The sequence below is a fragment of the Bactrocera neohumeralis genome, chromosome 4, assembly GCF_024586455.1.
Source record: "Bactrocera neohumeralis isolate Rockhampton chromosome 4, APGP_CSIRO_Bneo_wtdbg2-racon-allhic-juicebox.fasta_v2, whole genome shotgun sequence".
Lineage (NCBI taxonomy): Eukaryota > Metazoa > Arthropoda > Insecta > Diptera > Tephritidae > Bactrocera > Bactrocera neohumeralis.
The window spans coordinates 90230591-90257794 of record NC_065921.1 but is presented as its reverse complement, the minus strand read 5'-3'; the positions used below and the strand labels follow the sequence as shown (position 1 = coordinate 90257794).

Genomic DNA, 27204 nt, shown 5'->3' with positions numbered 1-27204 from the left:
ACATTTCATTTTTAATAAAAAGAAAATTAAATGAGCTGTAAAACTATCAGACCCCGATTTATATATACAATAAATACTTTGAATTTTATTTGCTCTATCAAGGCCAAACACTTAACAAGTTTATTTATTACATCGGACAGATTCGCACAAATCTGGGAAATTAACATTCAAAAATTGTTTTATGCTTGATACAGTTAACATTTTCATTTGCCCGTGAAATAAAACATCCGTGATAATTTTTTCTGCGTAAATAGCTTGAGAATTATCCATCGTCCGAAGTTTGTGTGCAATGACCTTTCCAAAATTCGCGAAATGGTCATCTATATTACTATTATGACTTTTACAAGCAAGAGACAAAATTTTTTCCAAGTCTATTGAGGATGCCTCCAATTTATACATTCTTTTATTGGCAGGTTCTATTTCCTTTGATAATTGCGAAGAAGTAGATGAAGATCTTTTTCGGGAGTTATTTGATACTGGCAGGAAACACGTCTCTTTTTCACTTTCATAAGATTTTTGATCTTTCAAACCTCTTTCCGGAGGCATTAAATCATTTATTTTATTGTATACATCGTCACTGTATTCTGTAAAACTCTCTTCTATTGTCTGTTCCTCTAAAATTTCATTTTGCGTTAGTTGTTTTGTAGTCTGATCCGCTTCTGTGCTATCTGAAGGACAAATATTTTGAGTCAATTTGTTTCTAACTATATGTGATTCCATTATCCCTTCAACGATGCAATCTTGCTCTAGAGTGCTCGACTCGATTTCTTCACCATTCGACGATCCTATAACTCCACAACGCTTGGATTTTCTGTCCAAATTTTCCTCATCTTTTAAAAACATTAAAGATTCAAAATATCTGCGTTTTGGACAGTAGGGCTCATCTTTCTCTCCTTTATTCTTAGATTCTACGATTTTCTTCAATTGTTGTCGGAACGCGCATCTCAAGTTATTAATTTTTTGCTTCGTCCGTTCAATGTTGTAGTGCTCTCCATGCTTTGCTGCTACTTCTATTAATTTCAAATATGCCTCTTGTCGCTTGGTACGATTCTTAAAATTTGTACAGTCAGCCTTCCAAAGACATGGGTTTTTTCTATATTCCTCTATAAAATCATCTATGAAGTCCATGTTAAGTGAAATTAAATTGAGAATAATATATTTATGTATACAAAGCACCACACTAAAAAAGATCTCGTTACCGATAACCACATAATCGACTTTGCATGCAAACAAATAATTTTGGAAATGGAACGAAGTGTCAGCTTTGCAAATTTACTTCTTGGTGTTGCCCACCTTCTTATGTATTTTTTAAGACTTTCTTGATTACATTTTTAAGGTTTTGGGCCTTGTTTAATCTATTCGTTGTCAGAAATGCCATTGAATTCACATCCTTTCCATTTTCCAATATGATTTCTATTATATTATGTATATTTCATCCAAAATTTCAAGCTCACTGCCATTGTAACCATATAGATTACCATATTTCAAATTCAAAAGGATGCCAAACCAGAGAATGTAAAGTATACTGCGTAGCAGTGAATTGTTACGAACAAACAAAAAGCTTGTTGCGGAATATTGCGATGTTCCCGTTTCTTTTCCACCACCACCTCGCTTACAAACTATTAGTTTCGGCAACAAAAGTCTACGTGTGTGAATAAGCATTAGGGCGATAAACTTGGTACAATTTCTTCGTCCATATTCCGGGTATTTGTTTGGGTCGATGATATATGATCGTTTAATTCAATTCAACCAGAGAACATCAAAGATTCTGATGTTCTCTGGCTAAACTCGGACTTATGAACTCTTTGAGAGATCACACTCTTGATATACATACATATTTACATTGATATTTTTTTTTATCAAGCGCTACTATTATAAGCAATATGAATTAAGTAATATATTTATATAATATTTATTAATTTTTAATAATAAGGTTTTTAATTTGTGTAAGCTTATTCTTATGAGAGGTAGAGTAAATGTAAATATTTGTTTTTAATATAAAAATATTCTGGTACATATTCCTATTCACATAAAAAATATTTTTATTGTGATATGTTATTAAATTGCTCTATTTGTAAATACATATGTTGTTATATTTAATTTGCTATGATTATTAATCATTATGATGGCATATAAATAATTATTTACTATTTTTTGTATTATATATATATGCAGATAACATGTACACATCCTATATATTTCATTAGAAAAATATTAACAACTATAAGTGCGGAAATAATGCTGAAATTTAGTGAAAAAGTTACTGAATGTCTATTGTTAACAAAAATTGAAATTGCGGTATTTGCAACTTCACAGCAATTAGCGGCAAATTTCACTAAACTCGGATAATAATTGTTCCAAAACCTCACGGTAAGCATATTATTTACCTGTTCCGAATTAAAATTCTGATTTATTATTAAAACAGTATTGTTTTCACCTGTAAATGAATTCCATTTGACATATACATTTGAAATAATAGGGTCCGCAGATTTTGCGAAGTTCGCCCACATTGTCATCACGACATCTGCTATTTTTTTGTCGCTCGAATTCCACTCTTTCAGAATGCTGGTATTGTTCATATAGGGAACGCCCCATACAAATATCTGATCAAAAAACTTAGGTACACCCACCCATTCAGGCAGGTCGATAAATTGAGTTTGAGGACGAACACTAAATAAATACGCGAACACCTTATTTCCTTTGCCTAATACATCTGCCATAAAAAATAATGGTGCAATATACATACGGTCCGTATGGAAATTTGTAAGTTGTTTAAGAATGTTAACTCCTTCCCCTTGTGTTGGATACATATACGTTACTGCATCGATTATTATTTGAGAATTTGTACAGTTTTCATCACTTTCAGTATTAGCTTTAAGGTCATGTTTAGATATTTCATCAACAACATGAAGAAAGTCATCACCATTTAACTTGGGATTTGTTATATCGTCAACCAAATTAAAAATGTCCTCCATATTGGTTGCGCCGATTAAAATGGGAACTTTTTGAAAGTTTCCATCTTTGAATATTTTTTGAGGATAGTCTTTAATGAAGTGAGCTGATGTATTGCTAAGGCCATAATCGATTACAGGCCCCCATTCCACTTCTGGAAGATTTGTTATGAGTGTTTTTGCATCAACTTTTTTCAAACACGTTAAAAGCATTGACGTTGGTCTTCTATTACAGCCAAATAGTGTTGATATTGAGTCCAATGATTCGGTATAAACTTTCGGATCGCGCACGACTTTGTCAGTTATTGGATTTCCAGACATCATAATTGCCCCTGAATAACCACCTTTTGACCATTCTTCAGATATTAAGTGCAATCCGACACTAACCGCCCCCGCGGAGTGTCCCATTATTGTAATTTTATTTTCATTTCCGCCAAAATGATTGATATTTTTTTTCACCCAAAACAGCGCAGCAGACTGATCCATTAATCCGAAGTTACCTTGGGCTTCACCATCCGCCGTTGATAGAAAACCAAAAATATTTAAGCGGTATGAAAACGTCACAACTATTATTTTTTGCTTAAACACGATCTGGAAGGGTTCAATGTCTATTGGTGATCCATGTGAAAAATCTCCAGGATGTATCCAAAATATTACAGCATATCCTTTAACACCGGGTGATCCTTGAAATATGATTCAATTTAAAATATAGATACATTTTGTGTAATGTTATATACATATGTACATGTATGTATGTATGTATGTAGCTATGAAAAACTCTTACCATCTGGAACAAAAATATTTAAATTCAGACAATCTTCATGATAGGTAATATCATAGTCTCCAGCGACTTTATTTCTGAGAAGGTTATGCAATATCGTGTTTTTTACATTGGAAGGATTTTGCCAGCAAAACGGAGCAAATCTTGTTGCGTTCAGAACTCCTTGCCATTCAGACATATCTAATTCTGGCGGTGAAAAACGTAAAGCGCGTGCATATCTTATTCCTAAATATGCTTTAATATTTTGTGCCCGAAACATTTTTAAATAAGTCCCAACAATTATGCCCTGGCCAGGAAGAGTTATTTGCGGAGCTTCTAAGCAATTAATATGATTTAGAAAATGCAAAAAATATACACCTAAAGTAACGAATACTTTAACGTAAAACGTAAAGGATTTTTTTATTTTGAACTGTAACATTGTAAACACTTTCTCAAATTAATCACTTGCAAATTCTTTGCTAGCTGTAAAGCATGTACATAAATTCCCATAAATTAATTTTACGCTGTTGTCATGGAAAATTAAATTATTTTACTTGCAGAGCTTGTTGCCATGATATTATTCCTAGTTACCTATAAGAAGAAATGTTTTGGATATCTGTGGGTACTGCAATATTATAATTATGTATGTGCATACATACGCACATCTACACATTCTAAAAGTATAATATAATATAATATATATATATATATATATATATATATATATATAATATTTATATATTTATGCATCCTTTTCAATTTTCCTATAACCAAACGAAAGTAGTTACTTATATAAATGTAATATGTTAAAATTTATAATTTTCAAGAAAGATTTTAATATGTAGGTAAATTACACATTTAGTGGAATCAACATACATACATACATACCGCCACCTGAAATAAAGTAGGAAGATATATAAAACAGATTTCATCCGCTCAAAGGCTGTTACGTCGATTACCTAGTCCTGTTTGAATCGGTGAGTAATAATATAAATTTGAATTTCGGTTATTACTTGGCCATGTCTGTTATCAGAAAATGAAAAATTTGTACATATACTTGTACATACATATGTAATATTATGTAGTAAATCGTACTCAGTACAAAAAAATCAATTCTGAATTTTTGATGATACGTTGTTTCGAATATATAGACCACTTTGAGCCAGAAATAACTGAAATGCAATATATACATATGTCTGAATTGACTGACTTCTCCATATTACCTTGAGAAATACTGTAATCCTCACCCAGATGAAAGTTCGGTCCGGTTTCGTAGACCTGTATTTTGTGGGAGCGTCTGTATCCTAAGCTGTTATGGTTTTGTGATACGTATATAAATGCATAGTACATACTACGTTCAATTTCAATCCACTTTGCGATTGCGAGATTTAGGGATGACTCATCTCACACATCAAGGGGGAATGTGCGTCATCTATTTTTTATGTGTTGCTAAATCTTACGAAACCGAATAGTCTAGTTGGACAGGAGCTATAAAATTGAGTCGAAGTTCACAGAACTCGGCAAGGGGGAAGTGCATTCGAAGGCACCCCAGTTTTTACACTTCGCCCATTTCACGGATGTGACTTTTTCTACAAATAAAATGCAAGTGTTATGGTGGATGCTTTTACTCTACTGTTGTTGTCGTGAGATGTGAATGATACGGTGCCGATGACTGTACGCTGATTTATAAATATAGTTAACCAGGTTCATCCTTTTGTCTTTCATTAGAGTTTTCCTATATAATGAGCTTTATATACATATATACAGATATAGGGGGTTTATTTAAGAAAGTATAGTCACAATTGAATTATTTCCCTTAATTTTCAAATTTTATTATTCACTTATCAAATTTAGATTTCTACTTCTCGCATACACTTTTTAAACTCTTCTAATCATGACTCTGGTAGTCACTGTTGATATTTAAGTGGTTTATATTATTTTAAAGAATTTCCAGTCTTTCGTTAATGTTATACAAATAACCTTCATATACGTATATTTGCATGGCCTTGGAAAATCAGTGTAAGTTAAGAGCAAAATATATTAAAGTAAAATAATACAATTACTCGTACACTTTTGAGCTAATTTTATATTAATACGTTTTTTAATATTTCTATAAAAGTGTACAACAACAGTAACTTTTTTTCTGGCGTTTTTCCTGTGTCATATTCATTTCACGTACTATAGTTGCAAACACTTCATTTACGTTTATTCTATCTTTTGCTGATGCTTCAATAAACGGACAGTCCCATTGTCGAGCGAGAGCGTTTCCTAATAATAAATATGTAATAGTACATAAATAAATCAGTATATAATTACATCTAAATTCCGTACCTTCTTCAGTAGAAACTTCTCTTTGACAATCTAAATCAATTTTATTTGCGACTAGTAAAATTGGGGCCGGTTGACTTCCCTTAACTCTTGTTATGACATTTTTCATGCTTGATATATCCTGAAATGATAGTATTTTTTTAGTTTGAAGACTTTCCATAAAATTATTTCGATAATTCAATTTACCTGAAAAGTTTGATGGTTTGTCAACGAATACATTACAATAAATCCATGTCCATTTTTTATATATAAATCCCTCATTGATGCAAACTGTTCTGTACCAGCGGTATCTAATATTTCCAATACGCACGGTGAATTGTCAACCTGAATTATTGTAAAATTGAAATTTATAAGTAAGTTTATTAAATGATTTAAAAATAAAGTTTTATGCGTATTGTATTATACAGGATTTTCCAATAAGAGTGATAAATGGCACGTTCAAAAACCAATGACTTCAAATAACTCCAAAAGAAGTGGTATAATGGTGTTCAGTCACAACTTTTTGGTGGCCATTCAATGTCATAATTTATTAAAATCATTGAAGCCCCAAACTTTTCTCCGTCTTGCTGGATCAGATGTTGTCAAAATTAACTTCTTCCAATTGCGGCCAGAGTTGGTTTTCATCGATAACTAACCGCTCTCCATTGACAATAATGTTGTAACCAGCTTCATTTAGAAACAAGTACGGATAAATGATTCCACCAGACCAAAACCACAACAAACTATCAATTTAAGTGGTGAATCGACAGTTTTGTTTATGAACTCAGATGAAAGTAAGTCTCATCGGAGATGATTTTCTTAACTATTTATTATTATTTTCATAATAAATTTGAATAATGTGTAAACTTTGTTCTTGCGTATAATTTTCCATGATAAAATTGGCAATATTACGATTCTTTCGGCGGTATTTGTCATGACATGTAAAGAAAAACAAAACAAAATAAGAGTGAATTGCATATAAAATTGTGGAACTTCAAAGTGAAATATCTCGAAAACTATGAGTCTGAGGACGGTATATATGTATGTGTACATTTTTTAATCCTGAGGACCTCCTCTATCCATCCGTACTATCAATTCGCGGCGCCGAAAGAATCGTAATCGTGCCATAAAATTGTAAACATTACCAAATACAATGAAAAGGAATTACAGATCATTACATTTTAAAAATGGCCAAAACGACACATGAAATCAAATCAACCCTATTGGAAGAACCCAATAGTTAAAAATACTTCTGAGGACTATTTAGATAATTAAGCTGAGTTTTCAAATCTTGGAAGTGGATATTTTTGTTTTATGTTTACGGGGTAAACAAACATATGCCCTGCATGCAATGAGTCCTGGTGTGACATTGATATTTATATGCCTACCCGATAGTTCAGCCAAGTCGAAATATTAGGTTTCCTGGGTCTCCAATTATACTTCGAGATGACAACATCTCATTTAATTATCCGTGCTACCGTTACAATAAAAATAGCTACAAGTACGTATACGTATCATACATATATTTCGTTTTACTTTAAACGACAATTTAATGCTTCATCAGGGGAACTCGTTTTGTTTGAAAAAAAAACTAGGTATTTCAGCGAGTATTCATTTGTTATTATTATCTTTTTGGCTTGAAAATTGGAACACTGATTTGTAGAATTGTAAGATAAAGATTGACTATAATTAAATAGTATAAATATGTATGTATATAAAAAAAATATGAATATACCATATATCATTAGTAAAACAATTTTAAAGCAATTTATTATCCATCCTGGGTATAAAATTAAAAAAAGTCGTAGATTGTTTTAATGTGGCAGAATTCAAGGAACTGTGCAAATATCGAAATTTTACAAAGTATTTGTGAGAAATTAAACAAAAATAATAAAAATTAAATTTTAGATGAACTTGTTGATTATCCATGATATTTGGTAATGTTACAATTTAAAAGACTTTTCAAACAAATTAGTGAGGAGACATAGGCTTCGGAGTTAAATATATTTACTTTGATAGTCATATTACAATTATAAATATAAATTTCTATAAATTATTATCTGTATTCATATTAGAGTCGCTTTTTAAGCATTATGATTCAACCTTTTCCCCATTAGATAGGAATAATATTTATACCAACTAATATAATAGAAATGCATAACAAAAGGAACCGACTTTTTTATTTATTTATATTATCATTCATTTAATGAAATACTTCGCGTAATTGACTAAAGAAATTAGAATCTTATACATATTATGTTAAATCTGTAACTTATGCACTTACCTCTATTTCTTTTCGGTAGAAGTCTTCAATGGTGGGATCGTACTTTTCAATAAAGCACCCGGAAACGAATTGGACAGTAAGGGCAGACTTGCCGACACCGCCCGAACCCAACACAACCACTTTAAATTCTCGCATTATTTTAAAATCTTATATTCCGTGAGTCTCAAATGAGACTGGCCAGCCAATTTGACCGATAATAAAGTTTATTGCACTGCTATTATTGAAAGCTAATTAAATCTTTCTTGTCAGTTTTAAACAAAGTAGGTACTTGACTATTGTATACCAAACGCTAGCACGAGGAATATCGAAAATAACTAAATACACTCAACTTCATTACATGGCAAATTTTAAACTTACAAATTGCGTTTTAACTTGAACTTGTATATGTAACAATTAGTTTATTTACAAATCTTCTAAATTACTTCACTTGATTAAAATTACAAATGCAAAATGCAATATGTTTCACCACATATATACAATTAGCGTCAATAAATGCGTTGTGATTGTTCCCTATGCGGAATATTTATTGTTATAAAACATAACAGGGCGATATAAATGCGTTAAACAATCATATAAAACTGATCTGAAAGATGCGTAATACATAATTGTTCTTCATCCACAAAGGCCACAAGCTAGTTTTACTACTTCGTCAAACACTCTTTGTTAAACAAAATTGAGTCCATTTGTATCCTAAACAATGTGATTTAATAACCTCTCCCAACTCATTGACCTTTCACACAACTCACCGATTCAGAAAGGGTTAGATCGTCAATTAACAACGCTATGATGAACAAAATTCAGATAATTTCCGATAAAGTAATCTACTTTTTCCGGAATAGAGTTAATTGACCTGTTTGCACATGCAAATAAAAATATTTTTTGAATCCGACACCAATTTTGAGTTAATGATGTACTAAAGTATATGCGAAATAAAATGTGAAGAACAATTAATTTTTAATTATTGGGTTTCAACTCGTTAACATTTCTTTACAAATTATTTTCGTTTATATTTCGTACACCCTGTTGTATTCTCGTTTATTCACTAATGTTACTGAAAGCAGATTAAAACTAGATAACAACTTGTTTGCTTCAACCATGGCATAGAGATTTGATTTATAAAGATGCATCATTTGGCTTTTGGTATTGATGTATGTATGCGGACACCGTGCATATTTTTTATTTGCTCTTTTAATGTTTGTGTTATTAATTTATGTTGCTTTAAAGTGGATAAACCTTCAAATTCTTTATCTTCCACAAACACCTCAAACATAGCACCACAACCTCCAGATACATCTACAACGTTGACGCTTGCCTATAAGAGTAAATATTTTGGTTTAAAAAGCGGATTATATGACTTTAACTTTATATTTGCCTTAGGAAATCTGCCAGTTAATAACTGGTGTATTTGCTGCTGGGCGTTGTTTTGTTGAACTGACGATAAAAATCGCGTTAAAATCGAGGTAATTCCACGCAAACGGCTCATTATAACCATAAATTTCAACCAGAAGAAATGAACATGAAATTGTAATATGAAGAGGTACAGTGTGTTTCAGATAATTAGTAATTATATGTAGATATTTAAGACCAAGGTCGGCGAATATCTCGTCTATTTTGTATCAGCTGTTAAAAGGTACGTGATCCCTATCGCTTCGGCTTAACCGGAGAACGCATTTGAGAGAAAAATGAGAGTCTCTATCATGTAATTCTTGTCATATGTTACAACTTATATTACGTATGGCACTACTTTATAATTTTATAAACAAAGTTAGCGGGAAAATATTTTGCTATAGGAATGAATAGGTCCCGTGACCCCGTCGAGAACTGGACCTAACGTTAAATGACTTCGATGCCAACTGAGTAACATTACATAATAGCAACAAAAACAATGTCCCAACTAATAGTTGAAAAATATAAAAAGGCTACAGAACGGGCAAGTTCGTTGTAGTTCCAGCAGCAGAAAACCTTCCTAAAGTAATTCGTAGGAATGCTGCTTAAATGACAATCCTTGACCGAATAAATATCCGGGATCGTTAGGGTTACGTAGACCTCGTCTGCCTTCGGTACGGCAGGCAAGTTCGTCAGCCAATTTCTATCCGGTTCCCCTTTGTGTCCCTGCTCCCAGATAATGTGAATTCAGTTGCAGATTGACAGGCTCTTCTATGTACTCTTGCACCGATAGCGATTTAATCTTGTAATATTGACAACTTTTACTGCTGCCTGAATATCGTAATATAATTAGGTTCATTGTGATAGTTGGGACAAAGATTTATTTATATGTACACACTGACTTATTGCAACGTTTTTGTGCTTGCAATATGCTTGGAAAACGTCACATGGCGATGGAAACTTTTGTGCGCAGGCACGCACCATACCGATACGTACAATATTTGCGAGCCGTCAGTGTTCCATTGGATAGCGCTATTTCTAGGAAGTAGCTTAAGTGTGGAGTTACTACATTCGATCTTATAGTGCCCATACACGAGCACACAAGTGCGTTCGATCGGTATGAATTCGTTTGCCCATACACGACACAAACATCCATTTTGCGTTCGTTCTTCACAGAGTTAACATGTGCGACAGGCAAGCGGAACATTTCTTGGAATTTATTTCTAATGTAGCATTTTTATCTATTTCATTGTATTTCGTTAATAAGTTATTCCAACTTTTATTTTTCTTACACTATGTACATATATGTATGAGCGCTTAGGCAAAACGCGAAAACTTTGAAGCGTGATTTCTCGGTTTTTCATTTTTAGGATTATTCTTAATTGGCGGGCAGGATAGAAAAAAAACTAAACGTCGTATGGAATTAGGGCAAAGTTTATTATCATTGACATAAAATTATCTTATATTTAAACTAAAAAAGAATATTAAGAAAAGTCAAGTTTTAACATATTTTTCAACAGCATAAAAAATTATTTTGATCAAAAAAAAGTGTAAAATTTAAAATTTTATTAAAAATTGAATAAATAGTGATTCAATTTTTAATAAAATTTTAAATTTTACACTTTTTTGGAATTTTCTTAGTTTAACTAGAAGATAAATTAATAAAAAAATATGAATCTCTTTGAATTTTTTGTTTCCGATAGAAATTGGGACCTGCATCCTGCCCGCCGTCCGAAAAATGTACATGCAAGATGCATCGGGTAATTGCTTCCCAAAGGCAGAATATCAAAGATTTCGTATCCAAAAAATTTGTGAAATATGTTCAAATATATAACTATAAGGCCTAGAAATTTCGCTTGAATCAATTATTTCTTTCCCTCCCAAAAAAATCCTCAAAAAAATCGATTTTTTGAAGCCTCGAAAGCAGGCTCTGCCCTTAACACTTGCCATTGTCCGCGACCTTCACTGTTCGGTGACACGAGAGAAATGAGATTTTGTGCGCCGACAACGCCATACACGATACACATGCTCGCGCACCGATCGTAAAAAATCAAACATTTTCGCGAACATGGATCGGTACGCGTACAAGCCCATACACGATAAACCGCAAGCGCACACATACCGATCGAACGCACTTGTGTGCTCGTGTATGGGCGCTTTTACTGTCGAGTAATTTTATCTTTGAAGTATTTTGCGTTTGGTAATGTCGTTTCTTGGGAGAAGGCACAGTGGGATCTTTTCACCTATGGCCTTTATTTGTTCAAACGAACTTGCCATATTCCTCTGCTATCATGTGTAGCGTATAGTATTGGTATGTTTTGCTATTTGATTCATTACAATATGGAATGGTGTGAGCTCCAGCCTAACCTCTATCGCTACTATTGGGCACATTTGCATTGCCCTTGATAGTTGAAGTCCTACCGAAGTCCGCGATGCTTTCGATGTCCGCTCCATAAGTTTCTTACCTTAGCCTGTCGCTGTCATATACTCGGTTCGGAATCACATCAGTGTTTACGGACACTTCTGCAGTGTTACCTCGCAAGCCTGTAGTAACCCTTCGCTTGTTTCTTGGACTTTTATTTGGGTTTGAGTTGCCGCTTGAAGACCAACAAACATTTAGAATCGCGCCCTTCCGTTTGCTGACACAACAAAAACAAAAACACTTTTCGCATGTGCATGGCATTTTAATATTTCCTTTTCACTTCAATGTGGTATTATTTATAAATTTTTTTATCTAAAATTTGCGAAACAATTACAGTCAATCATACACTGTCAAGTTCATCCCATGACTCCGTAGTTGCTATGGTTGCGTTTGGAGTAGGTAAGGCTTTTTCAGAAAATACGTTGCATTTCACAGAGTCTCTATGAGATTGAATTACATAAAAAATTTATTTAAAAACAATAGGCCATTGTAGTCATAGTTACAAACATACATCCAAATATATACATATAAATACTTAATTTTTACGAAAAAGTTGCGAAAAACAACTTACCTTGTGTGGACAGCAGTTCTTTGCTGATCTAAATATAGTGAGGCATCTTGCAAGACCTTTTCTTGCGCTGTGCTATTGATTAATTTGTGTTGACGAAGCCAAGTGGCTCTTTGTTTTTGCTTTTCAAATGTGGATAAGTTCATTTCATTTATATATTTAATTTTGTGGTTTTTACTATTTTCTTGAAGATTACTTTTTGATAAGTTATGTCGATTAAGAGAAGCTGGTCTATGTTTTGTATTTTTATATATTGCCTGCATGTTTTCAATATCATCTGTATCAAATATAGTCAGTTGTTTGTAGATCATATATCACAATATTTATTTATTTAAATACCTTTGTTTTGAATATCAAACTGGTAATTTGAAGGATCCTTCCCATCATTTAGTGCTTCTTTATTTTGAACCTTTGTTGGAGCGGAATTTCCTTTTGATTTATTCTTTTGATGAATACCAAAACTGAAAGTGAAAGATTCGCTCGGTTATCGTATTCTTTAAATTAACATCGGTTGCAGTGCAACGTAATGTACTTGTACGTTCCGGCAATTTGTTACTTACATTCGTATAGATGTTATATCACTGGTACTTCTTTCTCTGTCTAAAGATTTTGCTCTTAAATATCTGTGTTTTACTTCGACTCCAGCTTGAAAGTCCTTAAAGAATAAAAATTAATTTTTAAAATTTTTAAAACATAAACATAAAAATCCCTCCGATTTAATTTACTTACATCCCGCATATTATATGTTAAAACAAGATTATTGGCAAAACTTTCTGAAAATTCTGGATATAAATCTAATATATCTAAGAGATCATCTCTGTGAATTTTATGGATATCACAGTACGTTAGAGCACGGACATTGCCATTCGATTTTCCTATGGTTGCATAGTTGCAGGGATTTTCTCCAAAAATGTCGTCTTTACCTAAATAACAAGTGAATTTTAAATTATAATTCCATATCCAGATTAGGTAGTAAAATATAACCGATTTTAACTGTTAAGCTAAGTAGGGTGTAACTGCCTAAAATTAAAAATAAATATACATAAGTATGTATTTATATGTAATGTGTAAGTGTAATGCGTAATTTGAACTCATTGTAGTACATATGCATATGTACTTATACATGTCCATAATTTCCATGGCTTATTGACAGAAATCCAAAATAAAACGAAACTCAAGATGTGCGTCAATTTGTAACATCAATTCTAAAGCAATAACGGATTCATAAATTAACTACTTTTTAAATCACAAAATAAAATCGTGGTGTAAAGTCATTTAGTACCTAAAATTACGACGGTGCTGTTATCCCTTTGTATCTCTATTGAACCCCTTGCTATGAAAAATAATGAAGTTAAAACGTCTCCTTTGTGTACTAAAACGTCTCCAGGAGGTGCATGAGTAGTTTTAAATTTTAGAGAGAGAGCTCTGTAAAATAATTTGCAAAAATGATATCAATGCTTATTGTTTATAATTATTTCTGCAAACACAATTGAGCTACTTTCTCTTAAATAATGATTTACAATTATATAATATTTAAGCGAATACATAACTACTTATGTATATATGTACCTTACCTCAGACAACCGGGGCTGGCTCCCGCAAAAGCCGAGCACGTTGTTAGCAGTTTTCTATTTAAGTGCAAACAAATATCGGCTTGAAGACATTCTGGAAACCCCTTTAGAACTGAATTCATGTCGATGCCATTCGTATAAGACCAAGCGTGCTGAAAATACTCCTCTAATCGCTGTCTAAGTGGATTTGGAATCTAAAATTAAGTATTCAATCTTGCTTCATGAACATATTTTTCCTTTTTTTGCAAAGTGTTGGATTACCTGATGAAATCTAATAAATTCACGCACCCTCAACATTTGTGTATGATACCTGGCAGTACCCGAGTAAAGTCTTTGTATTATTGCAGAAACATTTCCAAATATGCTCGCATACATAAGAGCTAAAAAAATTTAATGGGTTTTTATATTGGAGCGCTGAAGGATGAACATAAACACTTTCAGAACAGCTATACTTATTATAACCCAAGTACACAAAGAACGATGTACAATGTGTTTTGTTGAAATTTCAATTTTTTCGGCCGCCGATTGGGACCCTTATATATTCCAGTGCAGGAAACACTGTTCAAATGTTTAAAATATATTCCCATTTAAATGTATTGTCCTATAACAAGTATTGTAAATATCGAGAATATCCTAATTTAATAGACTTTGACTCAAATTAATAATAATCCTATTCTAGCTAATTTTTATACTTCTGCAACATGTTGCCACTGAGTATAAATTTTTGTTCACCTAGTGGTATTACCTAAAACTAATCGAGATAGATATAGGGCTATATATAAATAAATGATCAGGATGACGAGCCGAGTTGAAATCCGGGTGACTGTCTGTCTTTCCGTCCGTCCATCCGTGCAAATTGTAATTTGAGTAAAACTTAAGATATATTGGTGAAACTTTGTACACATGTTCCTTGGCAAAAAAGAGAGAACAAGTTCGTAGATGGGCGCAATCGGATCACAAAACGCCATTAATCGAACTTATGTAGCTCTTCCTTACGTGTTAATTATGGATATTGATATGTTTGTATATCTAGTTAAAATTAACTATTTCACTCTATAGAATTAAGTTTGTGGATTCAAGTACCCATTATGATCAGATCTGTATCTGATATACATACATATGTTTGACACATTTAGCTTCTCCTCATTGTGGTGTTGTATATTAATAGATTTAATGAGACGGGAAATAAGGGGTACCTATCCAACTGTGACAATCAATATCATTAGCTAATAAATAACTGCTTATTAATTCTCTCTTGTCATGGCTAACATTATGTGTACTATAAACGGCAAGTGTATGCGGATCGAAATTATTAATAATAATAGATACTAATAAGCTTTAGCATTTACATAAGTATGTGCTTAAAACCGGAATGAAAAAATTTGTATGGATTAAATCAAAGGGAAATGTATCCCGTTTGATGCTGAATTTGAATAATTGAGGAAATCTGTTTCCTTGATTAATTTATAACAAAATACAAATAACATACCCGGGCAAGTAAGGGATCAAGTCTGGTGAAGACTAAATATTTCACATTTAGTGAATATAACGAAATTCGTTATTTGAAAATTGTTCCTATCATGAATTTATTAACATATCATTGAATAACATGCTCCACAAAAATATGTACATACACACATCCAATAACGCAAGTGAATTAATTGTACTTACAGCCCACAAGCATTACACATATTGTAAAAACTTTCTCAGCGTCAGTATTTGGAGCAACATTACCAAATCCAACAGAGGTTAACGATGTAAATGTAAAATAGAGCGCAGTAATATACCTAGACTAAAATATTTATTTTTATGTATGGGAACTACTTAATATTTACATATGTTATACCTTAATTGTCGGTCCACCAGTATTATTATCAAAGTATGGCTCTTGAATGTCATTTCCTAATGAATGCAGCCAGCCAATGTTTTTTGTTAACAGAGTTCTCTCCGCATTTCCTATAGCATACCTGCAAATGCAAATATATTGAATATAATGAACATGTGTATATGTTCAGTATAAGTATATACATAACCTTTATAAACAGAAAAGTAGCGTGAAAATTAAACCAATACCATAAAAAACTTGACCATACACAACGCTTTGAAACGAGTATATGTTACATACATACATACATATGTACTGGTACTGATCGCCTACGGAAAAAGTGGTGAATTCATTTGGGGCTCCGTTTTCATACATTACTTACGACTTCAAGCTGAATATTCATTTAAGTTCAGTTATGTCTCGTATAGCCAAAGTAGAGCTTGGTAACTGCTCAAACTGACCTTAATGTTTTACTTTTAAGACATATTTTAAATTTTCTTCTCTAAACAATCTCTTTTCTAAACACCCGAAACGATTGCCTCGATATTAAATCTAAATGGTGCGTATGTTATTTAAATTAATAATTATTTTTTAGTAATAAATATACATATGAGTGTTCTAAAGGATGTCTTTAAAGCGTATGTGAGATAAATACATACCAAATACAAGCCAGCCAGTGGGCGATCAGTACAAAAGTTGCCATGAGCAGAACCAATACAGCGGCACCATATTCTGAGTATCTATCTATTTTCCTCGCTACCCTCACGAGCCGGAGTAGTCGGGCAGTCTTGAGCAATCCAATTAGAGTGGTTGTCTGCAAAAAATGTAAATATTATTTAACTAACGTAAAGTCGTAATTAAGGACACGTGATTTTAAAGCAAAGTGTGCAAGGTGGGATTTTCGGAATACCCCGGAAATTGGTAAACGAAATTTATAAGTGTATGTAGATAAGTGCGTATGTTGTTTTCTTTTTATTTGCAATCAATCAACAATTTCGCTTTGACTGTTAATATCATACAAAATATCTATGATCACATGCATTGATGTAAAAGAAATATTAAAATTGTTAATTGATACCAAAATTGAATTCCTATGTGCAAGAGGTGCTAATCATAAAAATTACAGTGTTTACTGCTTACTTTTTGGTGACTTTTTAGATTGAAAGACCTTTTTATTCACCATGGACGCCACAGGCAGCCTCATTTATAAAATGTTCGTATAAAGCGGGTTCAACAAAAAATGTAGCTTTGCAAAAGACCATTGGGTATATATGTATATTAAGATCCACATTCAGGTTTTATTTTGTTCAAATCGATATTGAAATGGATGAAAAATTGGTATTCAGAAATATGTATGTATGGTCAGATTCGCTCACTTGTACTCTTTATAATGCATATGTTTGTCAATTGCCATATACTGCACGTTTATATTCTGTTTAAGCTTAGTTGGAAGTCATTAAAATGTAAACACATAAACATATCGGCTTCTATTCTAGACACTAAATTGGAAAAAACAACCTCGACAGGCAAAGAGAGTTCTAAAAAGTATCATAATTCATAAATTAATCAGTAGAAAGAATTCGCATTAATTTAGGAGATGGATATGAGTTTTAATTCTTAGAGCCTTTGAGAAATTCAATGAAATCATCAATCGATTTGACATTTGTTTTGGTTTAATGCATATTATTCAAGAATTAAAAAAAAATATAAATATACTTTAAGTCAATAAAATTAATGTAAATCTGCTTGTCATTTAAAATATATACTTAGATGATGATAGCGGTATTCTAAATGTAACGGATGAATTAAGGTTGCTATTGATTCATATTATTCTTGTATTATTTTTTAATAGTATGTCATGTACTCTTTATACATACATACATACAAGTTTCATTTCATAAATGTATGTATATAGGTGTTCCTGGTGCTCCATACAGTGCAGCAGCGCTAACAAGAACTTTTCTGCTATTATTGGACCCATTTTTCGCATTTTAATAAATTTTGTAAAACCTAACGATTTCTTTTTGTTTATGCATTGTTTATTTTTTTCTATGAAAATGTGCCAATGAATGCTTTCGGCAATTTTTTGTTTAATGGCGATAATAAAAAATATTGCGACAAGTAATAAGAACCGTTTGCAATTGAAATAGCACGCACAATGTGTTAAATTATATACTTAGAAGTGTATAATTGTGGAATTGAAGCTACTGGGTAAGAATACAGCATTTTTAATTTGCTTAAACATAAAAAAGTAGTTGCGCTCAAAAGCTCATTAAAGAAAGAATTATTCACTAATAATACCTCTTCATTATCCAAGCCGAGCTGTAAAACATTGGACACATAAAAAATTACAAAAATTAAACATACAAAAGGTTTGAAAATATTTGCAAAATTATTTAGATAATATATGTATGTACTTTGCTTTAATCCCAAAAATTACTTTTTTTTAGCAATTTGCTTAATTTATCTTTATCGTGTTTAAAATTAAGTATTTAAGTAAATTACAAAGTGGTGTGGTACACCTTGCTCAGGTGTTGACCGAGCTGTACAGCTAAACTATTTTTTTAGTATAGACATTACTCTTTTATAATGTAAATATGTATGTATATTTAGTCTTTTCAGAAATGTACTTGTGCCCATACATACATACATATATGGGATATGAGAACAATTCCCTTTGAAAATGTATGTTGGTTACGAGACCATACGTGCGCTATTTATTATTGCCGGTTCATTTATGTACATTTGTATATATGTACATATGTATATATTATACATACATATGTAGTATACATGCATATCATATACCCATTATATACATATATATGTATGTATATGTAATTAAAGTTTATATGTTTATTCAACCCTACTATGTAATATTATATACAACAAAAGCGAAGAAATGCTCTTTGGTCTACTCGATCGTCATACATGTTCATTTATTCACATAAAAATTAAACGAAGAAGAAATAATTAAAATAATAAATTTAGTTCGAGTATAGTTTCGTTTCTTTTTACTAAGTAAAAAGAGTTACTGTTTGTGATGCTGATAGTCCATCGCTAAAGTTCTCTTTAATTGGAAGACATCTGCGTGCGCAGCTCAATGATTATGGTATATACCATACTCATAAGAAAGAGATATATATGCGAGTTCTTTATGAATATGAATTTTTAATTTTATTTGAAATCTTATTTTAATAACATGGAAATAATTAACTTTTTAATTACATGAAATTCATAAAAAAATTACATTTTACATTAGAATATACAAATTTTAGTGGAACCTGGTGGACAGAATTTCTCATGCTAGATGAGATCTGCCTGTCGAGGGGTGATCGCTATTAGTAAAAACGCTCCCACAAATTTCAGAAATTGTGGTAGGGATCAGGCACTGAAACGGTCTAGGCACCACCGGCCACCGTTGAATGACGTTGGTCAAAACAAATTTAGTTAAGATGGATTTAATATGTAGCATGCATACTTTTTCGTTCAATATTGTGTGCACTACTAAAAAACACGTGACAAAAGTACAAAATGGTTTTTTGATAACTGCATTCTCAAATATCGACGTGTTAGAAGTAGTCTAGGTATGTTTCTTTGTTGCGGTATCAATTCCATAAAAGTAGCTATTTCCTCATACTTTTTTTTATAAAATGCTATGCAAATACATTATAATTTTTGCTGTTGTATAGTTATTCAAAATATTTAATGATATTTTTTGGCGTATATTGTATACCTAATGTGGACTATAATAGACTTATTCCAAGAAATAAAAGTAGCCCTGAGGTGTTCAGTTCCAATATGAGCGAATGATTGTGTTGTTTAAAAAAATGTTATATATTTTAAGGATTTTTATAGTCTTGCAACATGTTGCTAAAGAGTATAATAGTTTGGTTCACCAAACGGTTGTTTGCCTTTGTCCTAAAGGTAATCAAGTTAGATGTACGGTTATACATATAAGTATGTGTATATAGATGATCAGGTCCGTCCTTCCTTGCAAGCTGTCACTTGAGTAAAAATTGAGAAATCTTCATGAAACTTGGTACACATGCTCCGTGCATGAAAAGTTGGCATTATATAAGGGTGCAATCGGACCAGTAACACGCTTAGAAAACTTACTCATTAAAGAAGAGCAGAAGGGGAGAAAAGTGCGTCCGAAAAGTTTCTAGTTCTCGTATATACATATGTATGTACAAACAGACGGCCCGCCAGACTAACGGGCATGGCTAAATTGACTCAGCTCGTCACTTTGGTCATATATGTATGTACATACATACGTATATATACATATATTACTTTATGTACTTTATAGGGCCTTGCGACGTTTCCTTATGGGTATTACAAACTTCGTGCCAACTGAATATACCCTGTTCAATCAATTCAAGGCACTTGAAATGTTGTTAAATCCTATTTTTGAAATAGAAATTTACAAATTTTCAATTCGCAGGAGCACTTATGTATGTACATACATATGTAGATATCTATCATAACATATGTACATATGTATGTAATGAAAGATGAAGCGTAATTCTAATTTCTCAGGAGAAAAATAATTGCGATACATGTAATTGGATATATGTATGTATTTATGTTTATATAGTATTCAAAAACCAGTACTGAGATAGGTATGTAAGGAAGTGCGCCTACCTAGGCCAACGTCTTGAAATTTGTGGTTTATGAATTTTGCGAAGACAAAAAAGTATCTATCATTACTAGAAACCAAAATTTGGTATGTAAGAAAACTGCATTGTCTAGATACATATATTTTCAAACGGATGGGTTATTTTGAACAAATTATTAAATTACCTCGTCTGTATCACTTCCAACTAGCAGTAAATCGAAGGGAATTGCAGCTACTAAGTCAATTAGAAACCATCCACTTAAATAGTGAACCGCAATACGTCCGGGATGCGAGACGACTTCGTCTTGTCCATCAATGAATGTAGTTCGAAAATTTATGATTATGTCAATTACAAAAGTAACATCAACTGAAATTTAGAAAAAAGATATATTAAATGTAGCAAGGTATGTACATAAGTATATGGTTTATGTGCTTTAATCCATAAATATTATCCAATTGAAACATGTTTAAATGCTATAAACTACTTTTATATTTTTACCTCTCGTTTCAGAGTTGGCGGTTTGTTATGTATTTGCATCTGTTTGACAAAAGGCTTAGAGTGAGGAGTTAGAGTCTAAATGCTAAATGTATGTACACATTGTACATTACACTATTATATAATATACTATAGTATAGTGTACTATCCACTATTGTGGAATAAATCACTTCGAAAAGAACTTACCAATTAAATCTACAATAACAAGTGGATCACTGTTAATATATTTGTTTGTTCGTCGTTGATAATCTGGCTCTCCAAGCAAAAATGCAGCCACATATGGTGTGAATATTGCTGTATATATCACAAGTATCAATATTATCCAATCCCAAACGGCTTTGAATGGTGAATAGTGTAATATGGTCCATTTGTGATATTCTGTGTTGTCAATCTTTTTATCCGGTAAGATTGTTGAACCTAATGACAAGACCTGCAAAAGTAATTTGCGAATAATGGTGAAAATACAAAGTCTCGTATTATTCTTGTTTTGCACCTTTGTATAAATTAAAAAATGCTAGATATGTATATTTTACTTACAGCCTCCACTGAATCTGGCAATTTCAGTGGCTTTGGCCCAAGTAAAGGTTCTTTGTCGGGAATGTCATCGGTATGTTCTTTTGAAAGCCTCTGGGGAATTTTTTTCTTTATAAAGTTTTGAGATGATATTTTTGATCGAACGCTGTCATATGATACAGTCTTCTCAAAAACATTTGCTTGACTATGTATTCTATCTTTTCGTTTGTTGCACGTTAAATCATTTCCATAAAAAGTGTTGTTTTTGTGTAGTTTATCTTTTTCGATTGGTGCCACGGATGCATGTATGTTTTTCTCTTCACATTTCATACAGTTTCCGTCATAGACGTTCCATTGGTTTCCGCTGTTCGTATCATCGCTATTATTCTTATTTAATGACGAAAAGTGTTTTTTACTTTTGCTAATATTCTCAGCAACCATACAATTGGTGGTTTCATATATAAACTTGTCAGATTGTTGTTCACCTAATTTACTTTTAATTTTTTTATATGTTATATTTTCACTTTCATCTGTTCGGGCAATTTTGTGATAAATAAATCGATTCACATTTATATGATTTTTAGTATTTAATGAATACTTATTGTAGTCATAACCTTCCGTAAATATTCCGGAATTAATTAGTATATCCGAAACAAAAATGGTTTTCTTGTCCATTTTCCTGAGCTTACACATAAATGAAAATAGCTCTTTTTCCACAAATTTGTTTAAGTTATTATTCAACAGTAATTCATTGAAATTATTTGCCTTGAGGCACACTTTTTTACTACGAGTTTGTGGTGCTTGCTGCATGCCATTATTTGATATATAATATTCACATTGCCTTAAAATTTTATCCAAAATCCGGATTTCATTTAGTTCGAAACAAGGATTATGAGACATGCTGTAATATGTAGGTTGAGGCGACTTGATGAGTAGGTTCATTAAAAATTGTATTGAAAAATATTTACCTCGCTTTATAGAGTATCTTTGATATTTTATGTTATAATAAATATGGAAAAATAAATCACGTTCACATATGTATATTAAACAGTTATTTTCTCTGAGTTTAACTGTATTAAAAACTTCATTAAGTTAACAGCTTAACTGAATTCGTGTGAATATAAAAAAGTAATAGGAAAATCAATATTACCGAACTGCGCAAGAGTTGAATTACATATTTCATCCTAAAGCTATGCACTTGAACTTTTAATACATCAAAGCAAACAGTAAAACTAAACCGAACTACATAAGTTTTGGATATTAAAAACTTCGAATCTGATTATTTATTTTTACAGTAAATAAGCATGCAATGACGTTCATTAAGAATGATCAGCTAGGGATCTCAAAGTACCCAAAAAGCTCATGTATAATCTATTATGAATGTTAAGAATGACAGATTCCCTGTCTGTTAGGTGTACTGAACCGGGTATTTCAACCGGAATGAGAATGGGGAAGAATCTGAAGCTTCGGTTTAAGAAACCAAGATTTACGCCCGCTTAGATTTTCTGAACTTTACGTTTTGATATATTCAATACAAAAAATTTTACTGTTACACGTTGAGGACTATTATAAAGCGATTGTTACGACCACTTTAGTCGAAAAGGTACTCGACTTCAGCTAAAATTCATGAATTTGATGGAAAATTGCGCGGATAGTTATGCTTTGAGTTGGAATTTAAGGAGTAGTAAAGTCTTCAGTTTGGTGTTTTGGTCACGAAAAAGTCTAATTATTCGTTCGTTGTCAAGTTATCCTTCTTATCTAGATATGTTCTGCTAGCAGAAGCTACCCAAGTTATAAGTCAAATTTTGAATTTCGATTCAATATGAGTAGTTTCTATTTCATAACGTTTATTCCTTCTACAAACTTATGGAAAGTGACGATACTTTTTAGTCAAACCTACGCATACACATCCGGGAGTATTATAGGTTCAGTTTAAGGTGTGGAGCTTATCCAAGAATGATAGAAACAAGATTGTCACATCGTGACGTCATGACGATTACAGTAAATTGTAAAAAAACAACAGAAACGTCTATAGTGAAAGGTAAACGTCTCTGGTTCAATTTTGTAACTCTTGGTCACTACTGTCACCGCCCAAGCAGAAAAGGCAACGGTAAAAATTTGGCGTAATCTTTATCTCAATCAGTTCAGAGTTCATCGCATAAAAATGTTTGTATTCTACATAATCAGTTGTAAAATATAGGTCTACGCCAAGAATGATAGAAACAAGATTGCGTAATGCGCATGTTTGCTTTCAGTCAGCTGTTCTTGCTGAAGTCACGGTTGACTTATTATTCGCCCGCGCCTTTGAATGTGGTTGCAGCTACCTTGCGAAGTTGCTACCTAGCGCTTTTCTCACGTTAACCAGATTAACTCCTGCAGAGGCTAATGAACGGCAGAAAAGGATGGAGTCTCGTTTAAACCACTGTTTCTTATCCTAATTGTAATAATAATCTTAACTAACAATTTATTCCATTTATTTATACGCATGTATGTTTGTTTATTATATTTATACAGGCAATATTTTTCAACGTGTGTCAGTTAATCCATTCTGACCCAATAGAAAAAAATGATGACTTGAAGATTCTCAACAACGACGAGCTTGAAAATTTGGCAGGGTACATCTGCCACAAACTTGGTAAAGACAACCCCGAAATTTGTGCCAATTCAGAAAATTGTTCGTCTTATACTTTGGTGGATCACCTATCTGAAGGAGGACTCTCAAATCCAACAGATACAGCAAGCAGTATTTGACGACTTAAATGGTACTGATTTGCATATGTATATGGACAAATTCCGTCCAGAAGTACTTAGATTTAGTAATTTTGTAAATTGTAGCACCAAAGTAAAATAATTGTTTTTCAGAGCTAGAATGTATTTTAGGATTCGTTCCTTAAATAAAAACTTAATTGAAAATATGTACAGCAAAAAAAGAAAATTAAATAAGAAAATAAATTGATAGTTGGTCACAAAATATTCAATATTTTTATTTGCATAAATGTGTATAGTTGAAACAAACACAGCAAAGAGACAAAATTAAATAATACAACGAAAATACCATGAAATGAATATGTAGGTAAATGTTCACTATAAAATATTCACTTATATTGATATCTTTTATTAATATTCACTTATATTTAAGTTAACTTTTGATGATATTCATGTTTTAGTATGCCTGCAATACAAAATTGATTCTTATTGCAAAGAAAAACTAGCAGCTGAAAATCAGCTGATTGTACGTTGGTCAACCGTGACGTAGATGCGCAGAACGAACAAAATTTGAACTCGTCATTGCGCAATTTTGTTTCTATCATTCTTGGGTCTACGCTAAGCGAGTTCTTTCAGTTTTCAAATGGTGTGGAACTTAGTACCTACTACTACTGGGGTATGGAAGAACCATTTAAATGTTCTTTAACTTATAATATGTTCGCATCGGTGCATTCAAATGATATAGGAATTTAAGTTTTTCGATGCCTATGCATGCACATACGTTAATTAAAGAATTTTCATAAAAAAATGATGATACGTCGGGTGGTATTAAAAAAATTTATATTTTTTAAAGCTGATTTAAAGTTGTGTTGTGTGGCAGCACGCTAATATTAAAGATGTTTCAATAATTATTGTGTTTGGCAGCTCTGTGCAAAAATCGTTGTCCCAATTATTATTGATTTGGGTAAGGAGTATTAAAAAACTAAATTTGCTATGACTTCTAAAAAAATAGAGGAGGGTCAAGAATTAGTTCGACAAGCAGAAAAAAGGTAAGTTTTTCTTTTTAAGTTATAAAAATTAATTGTGTGTTTTAGTTTAAAGGTTGGATTATTGAAGTGGAGACCCGATTATGACGTAGCTGCAGATGAATACACAAAAGCAGGTACATATTTAGTATACTTAAGTCAGCATTAATCATACATTTTTTATAAATATATTCTATATTATTTATTAATCTTTTCTTTTGTGTTAGCTACCGCCTTTCGTATAGCTAAGTCTTTTGATCAAAGCAAAGAGTGTTTAGTGAAAGCAATTGATTGTCATAAAAATAATCGATCTTGGTTTCATGCTGCAAAATGTTACGAACAGGTATGTATAAAGCTATTAAATATTTTAAGTGATTGGTAACTAATTCGTATTAATTTAAAGATAATCCTGATATTGAAAGAAACCAACAATTTACTCGAAATAGAGGAAAATGTAAATAAAGCATGCAATCTTTATCAGCAACACGGATCGCCAGAAGCTGCTGCAACCGCATTAGACAAAGCTGCTAAAATTGTAGAGCAAAAACATCCTGAAATTGCTTTGACCTTTTATAAGCATGCTTTGGAAGTTGTAATGGTATTAAATGAAAACAATCTTTCATAATTATTGATCATATTCTAATGGTTGTTGATTGATAGTTAGACGACTCTACACGACATGCTGCCGAGTATGCATCGAAAATTTCACGAATTTTGGTAAAACTAAATAAGTACGTATACAGTTTTTTTTTAATTGATCTATGCTCTTGAGGAAAAAACTCTTTTAATCAACTCAACAATAGATATGACCAGGCCGCAGATGCTATACGAAGGGAAATTGGGTTAAATCAACAGACAGAGTCATATGGCCAAATTGGTCGGTTAGCTGTAGCCCTAGTTTTGGTTCAGCTTGCTCGAGGAGATTTTGTTGCAGCTGAGAAAGCTTTTAAGGAATGGGGTAATTGTTGTGATTCGGATGAAGTTCAAACATTAGAACTTCTTTTGCAAGCATTTGATGATGAAGATCCAGAATCTGCTAAACGAGCTTTAGCCGCTCCTTTTATACGACACATGGATGTTGAGTACAGTATTCTCGCTCGCGATATACCATTACCACATGGTTTAGCAACTACGTCTAAAGCCGAAGTGATCAAGGACGCTGCACCTTCTTATATGTCACCAAATACCGAGGTAAATTCAATACCTTTGTTTTTAGTTTAATTTGTCAGGCTTAGATAAAACGTTATTTACTTATTCCCACTTATTTATTTTTAATATCTTGCTTTACCAATTTACTGTAAAATTTTAAGAATTGAAATTTGAAAAAAATCTTTTTTTTATTTTTTCGGAGTTATTTAGATATATCTTTACTGTGAAATCGATTTTAAATAACCAAAAGTTATTTTTTGATACATTTTTAGCAAGTGGACGATGGAGTAACAAAGCCTAGTGTACCTAACAATGATGAAGATGAAGAAGAGGAAGGATTGTGTTAGTCATTATTATTAACTAGTTTTATCGCAGAAGCTAATGTTTGTTTTGGTATTTAATAAGGTTAATAAAAGTTTACTCCCTTAAAGAAAATCATGTTTTTAATATGTCCTTGTACATAAACCGTACAGGTTTTCTCAACCAACCGCCGTCTTAAAATTATTTTGAAATGAGTATTTTAGAATGAACATTTTAAAATAAATATATTCATATATAACAAGAAATTCTAAAAATATTAAAAAAAAACAATTGGCCAAACGTTTGAAGTTTCAGAGAGC

The 27204-nt window shown here is 32.1% G+C and overlaps 6 protein-coding genes and 2 long non-coding RNA genes across 16 annotated transcripts; 3 read left to right on the top strand and 5 right to left on the bottom strand.

The window, feature by feature from the left end:
* Window positions 1-57: 57 nt before the first annotated feature.
* On the bottom strand, window positions 58-1213 carry LOC126756741 (uncharacterized). The gene has a single exon (XM_050470016.1). The coding sequence runs from the start codon at window positions 1126-1128 to the stop codon at window positions 121-123; it is 1008 nt and encodes a 335-aa protein (XP_050325973.1). The 5' UTR covers window positions 1129-1213; the 3' UTR covers window positions 58-120.
* A 701-nt stretch (window positions 1214-1914) lies between these two features.
* On the bottom strand, window positions 1915-4277 carry LOC126756739 (cholinesterase). Its single transcript, XM_050470014.1, has 2 exons — window positions 3736-4277; window positions 1915-3634 (listed from the first exon to the last, which is right to left on the bottom strand). The coding sequence occupies exons 1-2, from the start codon at window positions 4148-4150 to the stop codon at window positions 2160-2162; spliced, it is 1890 nt and encodes a 629-aa protein (XP_050325971.1). The 5' UTR covers window positions 4151-4277; the 3' UTR covers window positions 1915-2159.
* LOC126756746 (uncharacterized) lies at window positions 2282-7002 on the top strand. Of its 3 annotated transcripts, none has more exons than XR_007666640.1 (4): window positions 2282-2370; window positions 4272-4354; window positions 4557-4688; window positions 6447-7002. It is a non-coding gene; the product is annotated as an uncharacterized LOC126756746 (long non-coding RNA). The 3 variants fall into 3 exon arrangements; XR_007666641.1 differs by lacking the exon at window positions 2282-2370 and adding an exon at window positions 2665-2763; XR_007666642.1 differs by lacking the exon at window positions 4272-4354 and having other exon boundaries at window positions 2288-2370.
* LOC126756742 (ras-related protein Rap-2c) lies at window positions 5514-8807 on the bottom strand. 2 transcript variants are annotated; one of them, XM_050470018.1, is made up of 4 exons: window positions 8303-8798; window positions 6226-6363; window positions 6043-6160; window positions 5514-5979 (listed from the first exon to the last, which is right to left on the bottom strand). In XM_050470018.1, exons 1-4 carry the CDS (start codon window positions 8435-8437, stop codon window positions 5822-5824), a joined length of 549 nt encoding a protein of 182 aa, XP_050325975.1. In that variant the 5' UTR covers window positions 8438-8798; the 3' UTR covers window positions 5514-5821. The 2 variants fall into 2 exon arrangements, with proteins under 2 accessions (XP_050325975.1, XP_050325974.1); XM_050470017.1 differs by having other exon boundaries at window positions 5514-6160; window positions 8303-8807.
* Window positions 8808-9232: 425 nt separating this feature from the next.
* On the bottom strand, window positions 9233-9822 carry LOC126756744 (bolA-like protein 3). Its single transcript, XM_050470019.1, has 2 exons — window positions 9675-9822; window positions 9233-9614 (listed from the first exon to the last, which is right to left on the bottom strand). Exons 1-2 carry the CDS (start codon window positions 9792-9794, stop codon window positions 9429-9431), a joined length of 306 nt encoding a protein of 101 aa, XP_050325976.1. The 5' UTR covers window positions 9795-9822; the 3' UTR covers window positions 9233-9428.
* Window positions 9359-24669, top strand: LOC126756745 (uncharacterized). Of its 5 annotated transcripts, XR_007666635.1 has the most exons (6): window positions 9359-9450; window positions 9527-9622; window positions 9680-9762; window positions 21207-21282; window positions 23960-24144; window positions 24219-24669. It is a non-coding gene; the product is annotated as an uncharacterized LOC126756745 (long non-coding RNA). The 5 variants fall into 5 exon arrangements; XR_007666637.1 differs by lacking the exon at window positions 21207-21282; XR_007666639.1 differs by lacking the exon at window positions 23960-24144.
* On the bottom strand, window positions 12352-22970 carry LOC126756738 (potassium voltage-gated channel unc-103). 2 transcript variants are annotated; one of them, XM_050470012.1, is made up of 16 exons: window positions 22673-22970; window positions 21729-22605; window positions 21378-21621; window positions 20881-21062; window positions 18376-18396; window positions 16734-16888; window positions 16096-16216; window positions 15921-16041; window positions 14511-14629; window positions 14253-14443; window positions 13961-14103; window positions 13408-13601; window positions 13239-13333; window positions 13018-13139; window positions 12682-12955; window positions 12352-12550 (listed from the first exon to the last, which is right to left on the bottom strand). In XM_050470012.1, the coding sequence occupies exons 2-16, from the start codon at window positions 22602-22604 to the stop codon at window positions 12451-12453; spliced, it is 2958 nt and encodes a 985-aa protein (XP_050325969.1). In that variant the 5' UTR covers window position 22605; window positions 22673-22970; the 3' UTR covers window positions 12352-12450. The 2 variants fall into 2 exon arrangements, with proteins under 2 accessions (XP_050325969.1, XP_050325970.1); XM_050470013.1 differs by lacking the exon at window positions 18376-18396 and having other exon boundaries at window positions 22673-22962.
* Window positions 24670-25124: 455 nt separating the features above from the next.
* On the top strand, window positions 25125-27019 carry LOC126757288 (gamma-soluble NSF attachment protein). The gene is made up of 7 exons (XM_050471070.1): window positions 25125-25459; window positions 25505-25572; window positions 25663-25778; window positions 25839-26033; window positions 26096-26166; window positions 26239-26626; window positions 26857-27019. The coding sequence occupies exons 1-7, from the start codon at window positions 25404-25406 to the stop codon at window positions 26929-26931; spliced, it is 969 nt and encodes a 322-aa protein (XP_050327027.1). The 5' UTR covers window positions 25125-25403; the 3' UTR covers window positions 26932-27019.
* Window positions 27020-27204: the final 185 nt, after the last annotated feature.

What these genes read in the sequence shown, in the direction of transcription:
- LOC126756738 (XM_050470012.1), bottom strand. Translation starts at nt 22,604, where the DNA reads ATGTCTCATAATCCTTGTTTCGAACTAAATGAAATCCGGATTTTGGAT. An exon ending in ATGTGTAATGCTTGTGGGCT is followed by an intron (nt 14,630 to 15,920) that starts GTAAGTACAATT and finishes AAATTTTTTTAG; the next exon opens with CTCTTATGTATGCGAGCATA. An exon ending in AATTTATTAGATTTCATCAG is followed by an intron (nt 14,444 to 14,510) that starts GTAATCCAACAC and finishes ACTTAATTTTAG; the next exon opens with ATTCCAAATCCACTTAGACA.
- LOC126756744 (XM_050470019.1), bottom strand. Translation starts at nt 9,794, where the DNA reads ATGGTTATAATGAGCCGTTTGCGTGGAATTACCTCGATTTTAACGCGA. An exon ending in TAACTGGCAGATTTCCTAAG is followed by an intron (nt 9,615 to 9,674) that starts GCAAATATAAAG and finishes TTACTCTTATAG; the next exon opens with GCAAGCGTCAACGTTGTAGA.
- LOC126757288 (XM_050471070.1), top strand. Translation starts at nt 25,404, where the DNA reads ATGACTTCTAAAAAAATAGAGGAGGGTCAAGAATTAGTTCGACAAGCA. An exon ending in CTGCAAAATGTTACGAACAG is followed by an intron (nt 25,779 to 25,838) that starts GTATGTATAAAG and finishes ATTAATTTAAAG; the next exon opens with ATAATCCTGATATTGAAAGA. An exon ending in ATGCTTTGGAAGTTGTAATG is followed by an intron (nt 26,034 to 26,095) that starts GTATTAAATGAA and finishes GTTGATTGATAG; the next exon opens with TTAGACGACTCTACACGACA.
- LOC126756739 (XM_050470014.1), bottom strand. Translation starts at nt 4,150, where the DNA reads ATGTTACAGTTCAAAATAAAAAAATCCTTTACGTTTTACGTTAAAGTA. An exon ending in AAATATTTTTGTTCCAGATG is followed by an intron (nt 3,635 to 3,735) that starts GTAAGAGTTTTT and finishes TCATATTTCAAG; the next exon opens with GATCACCCGGTGTTAAAGGA.
- LOC126756742 (XM_050470017.1), bottom strand. Translation starts at nt 8,437, where the DNA reads ATGCGAGAATTTAAAGTGGTTGTGTTGGGTTCGGGCGGTGTCGGCAAG. An exon ending in TCTACCGAAAAGAAATAGAG is followed by an intron (nt 6,364 to 8,302) that starts GTAAGTGCATAA and finishes ACAATAATTCAG; the next exon opens with GTTGACAATTCACCGTGCGT. An exon ending in CAAACCATCAAACTTTTCAG is followed by an intron (nt 6,161 to 6,225) that starts GTAAATTGAATT and finishes CTATCATTTCAG; the next exon opens with GATATATCAAGCATGAAAAA.
- LOC126756741 (XM_050470016.1), bottom strand. Translation starts at nt 1,128, where the DNA reads ATGGACTTCATAGATGATTTTATAGAGGAATATAGAAAAAACCCATGT.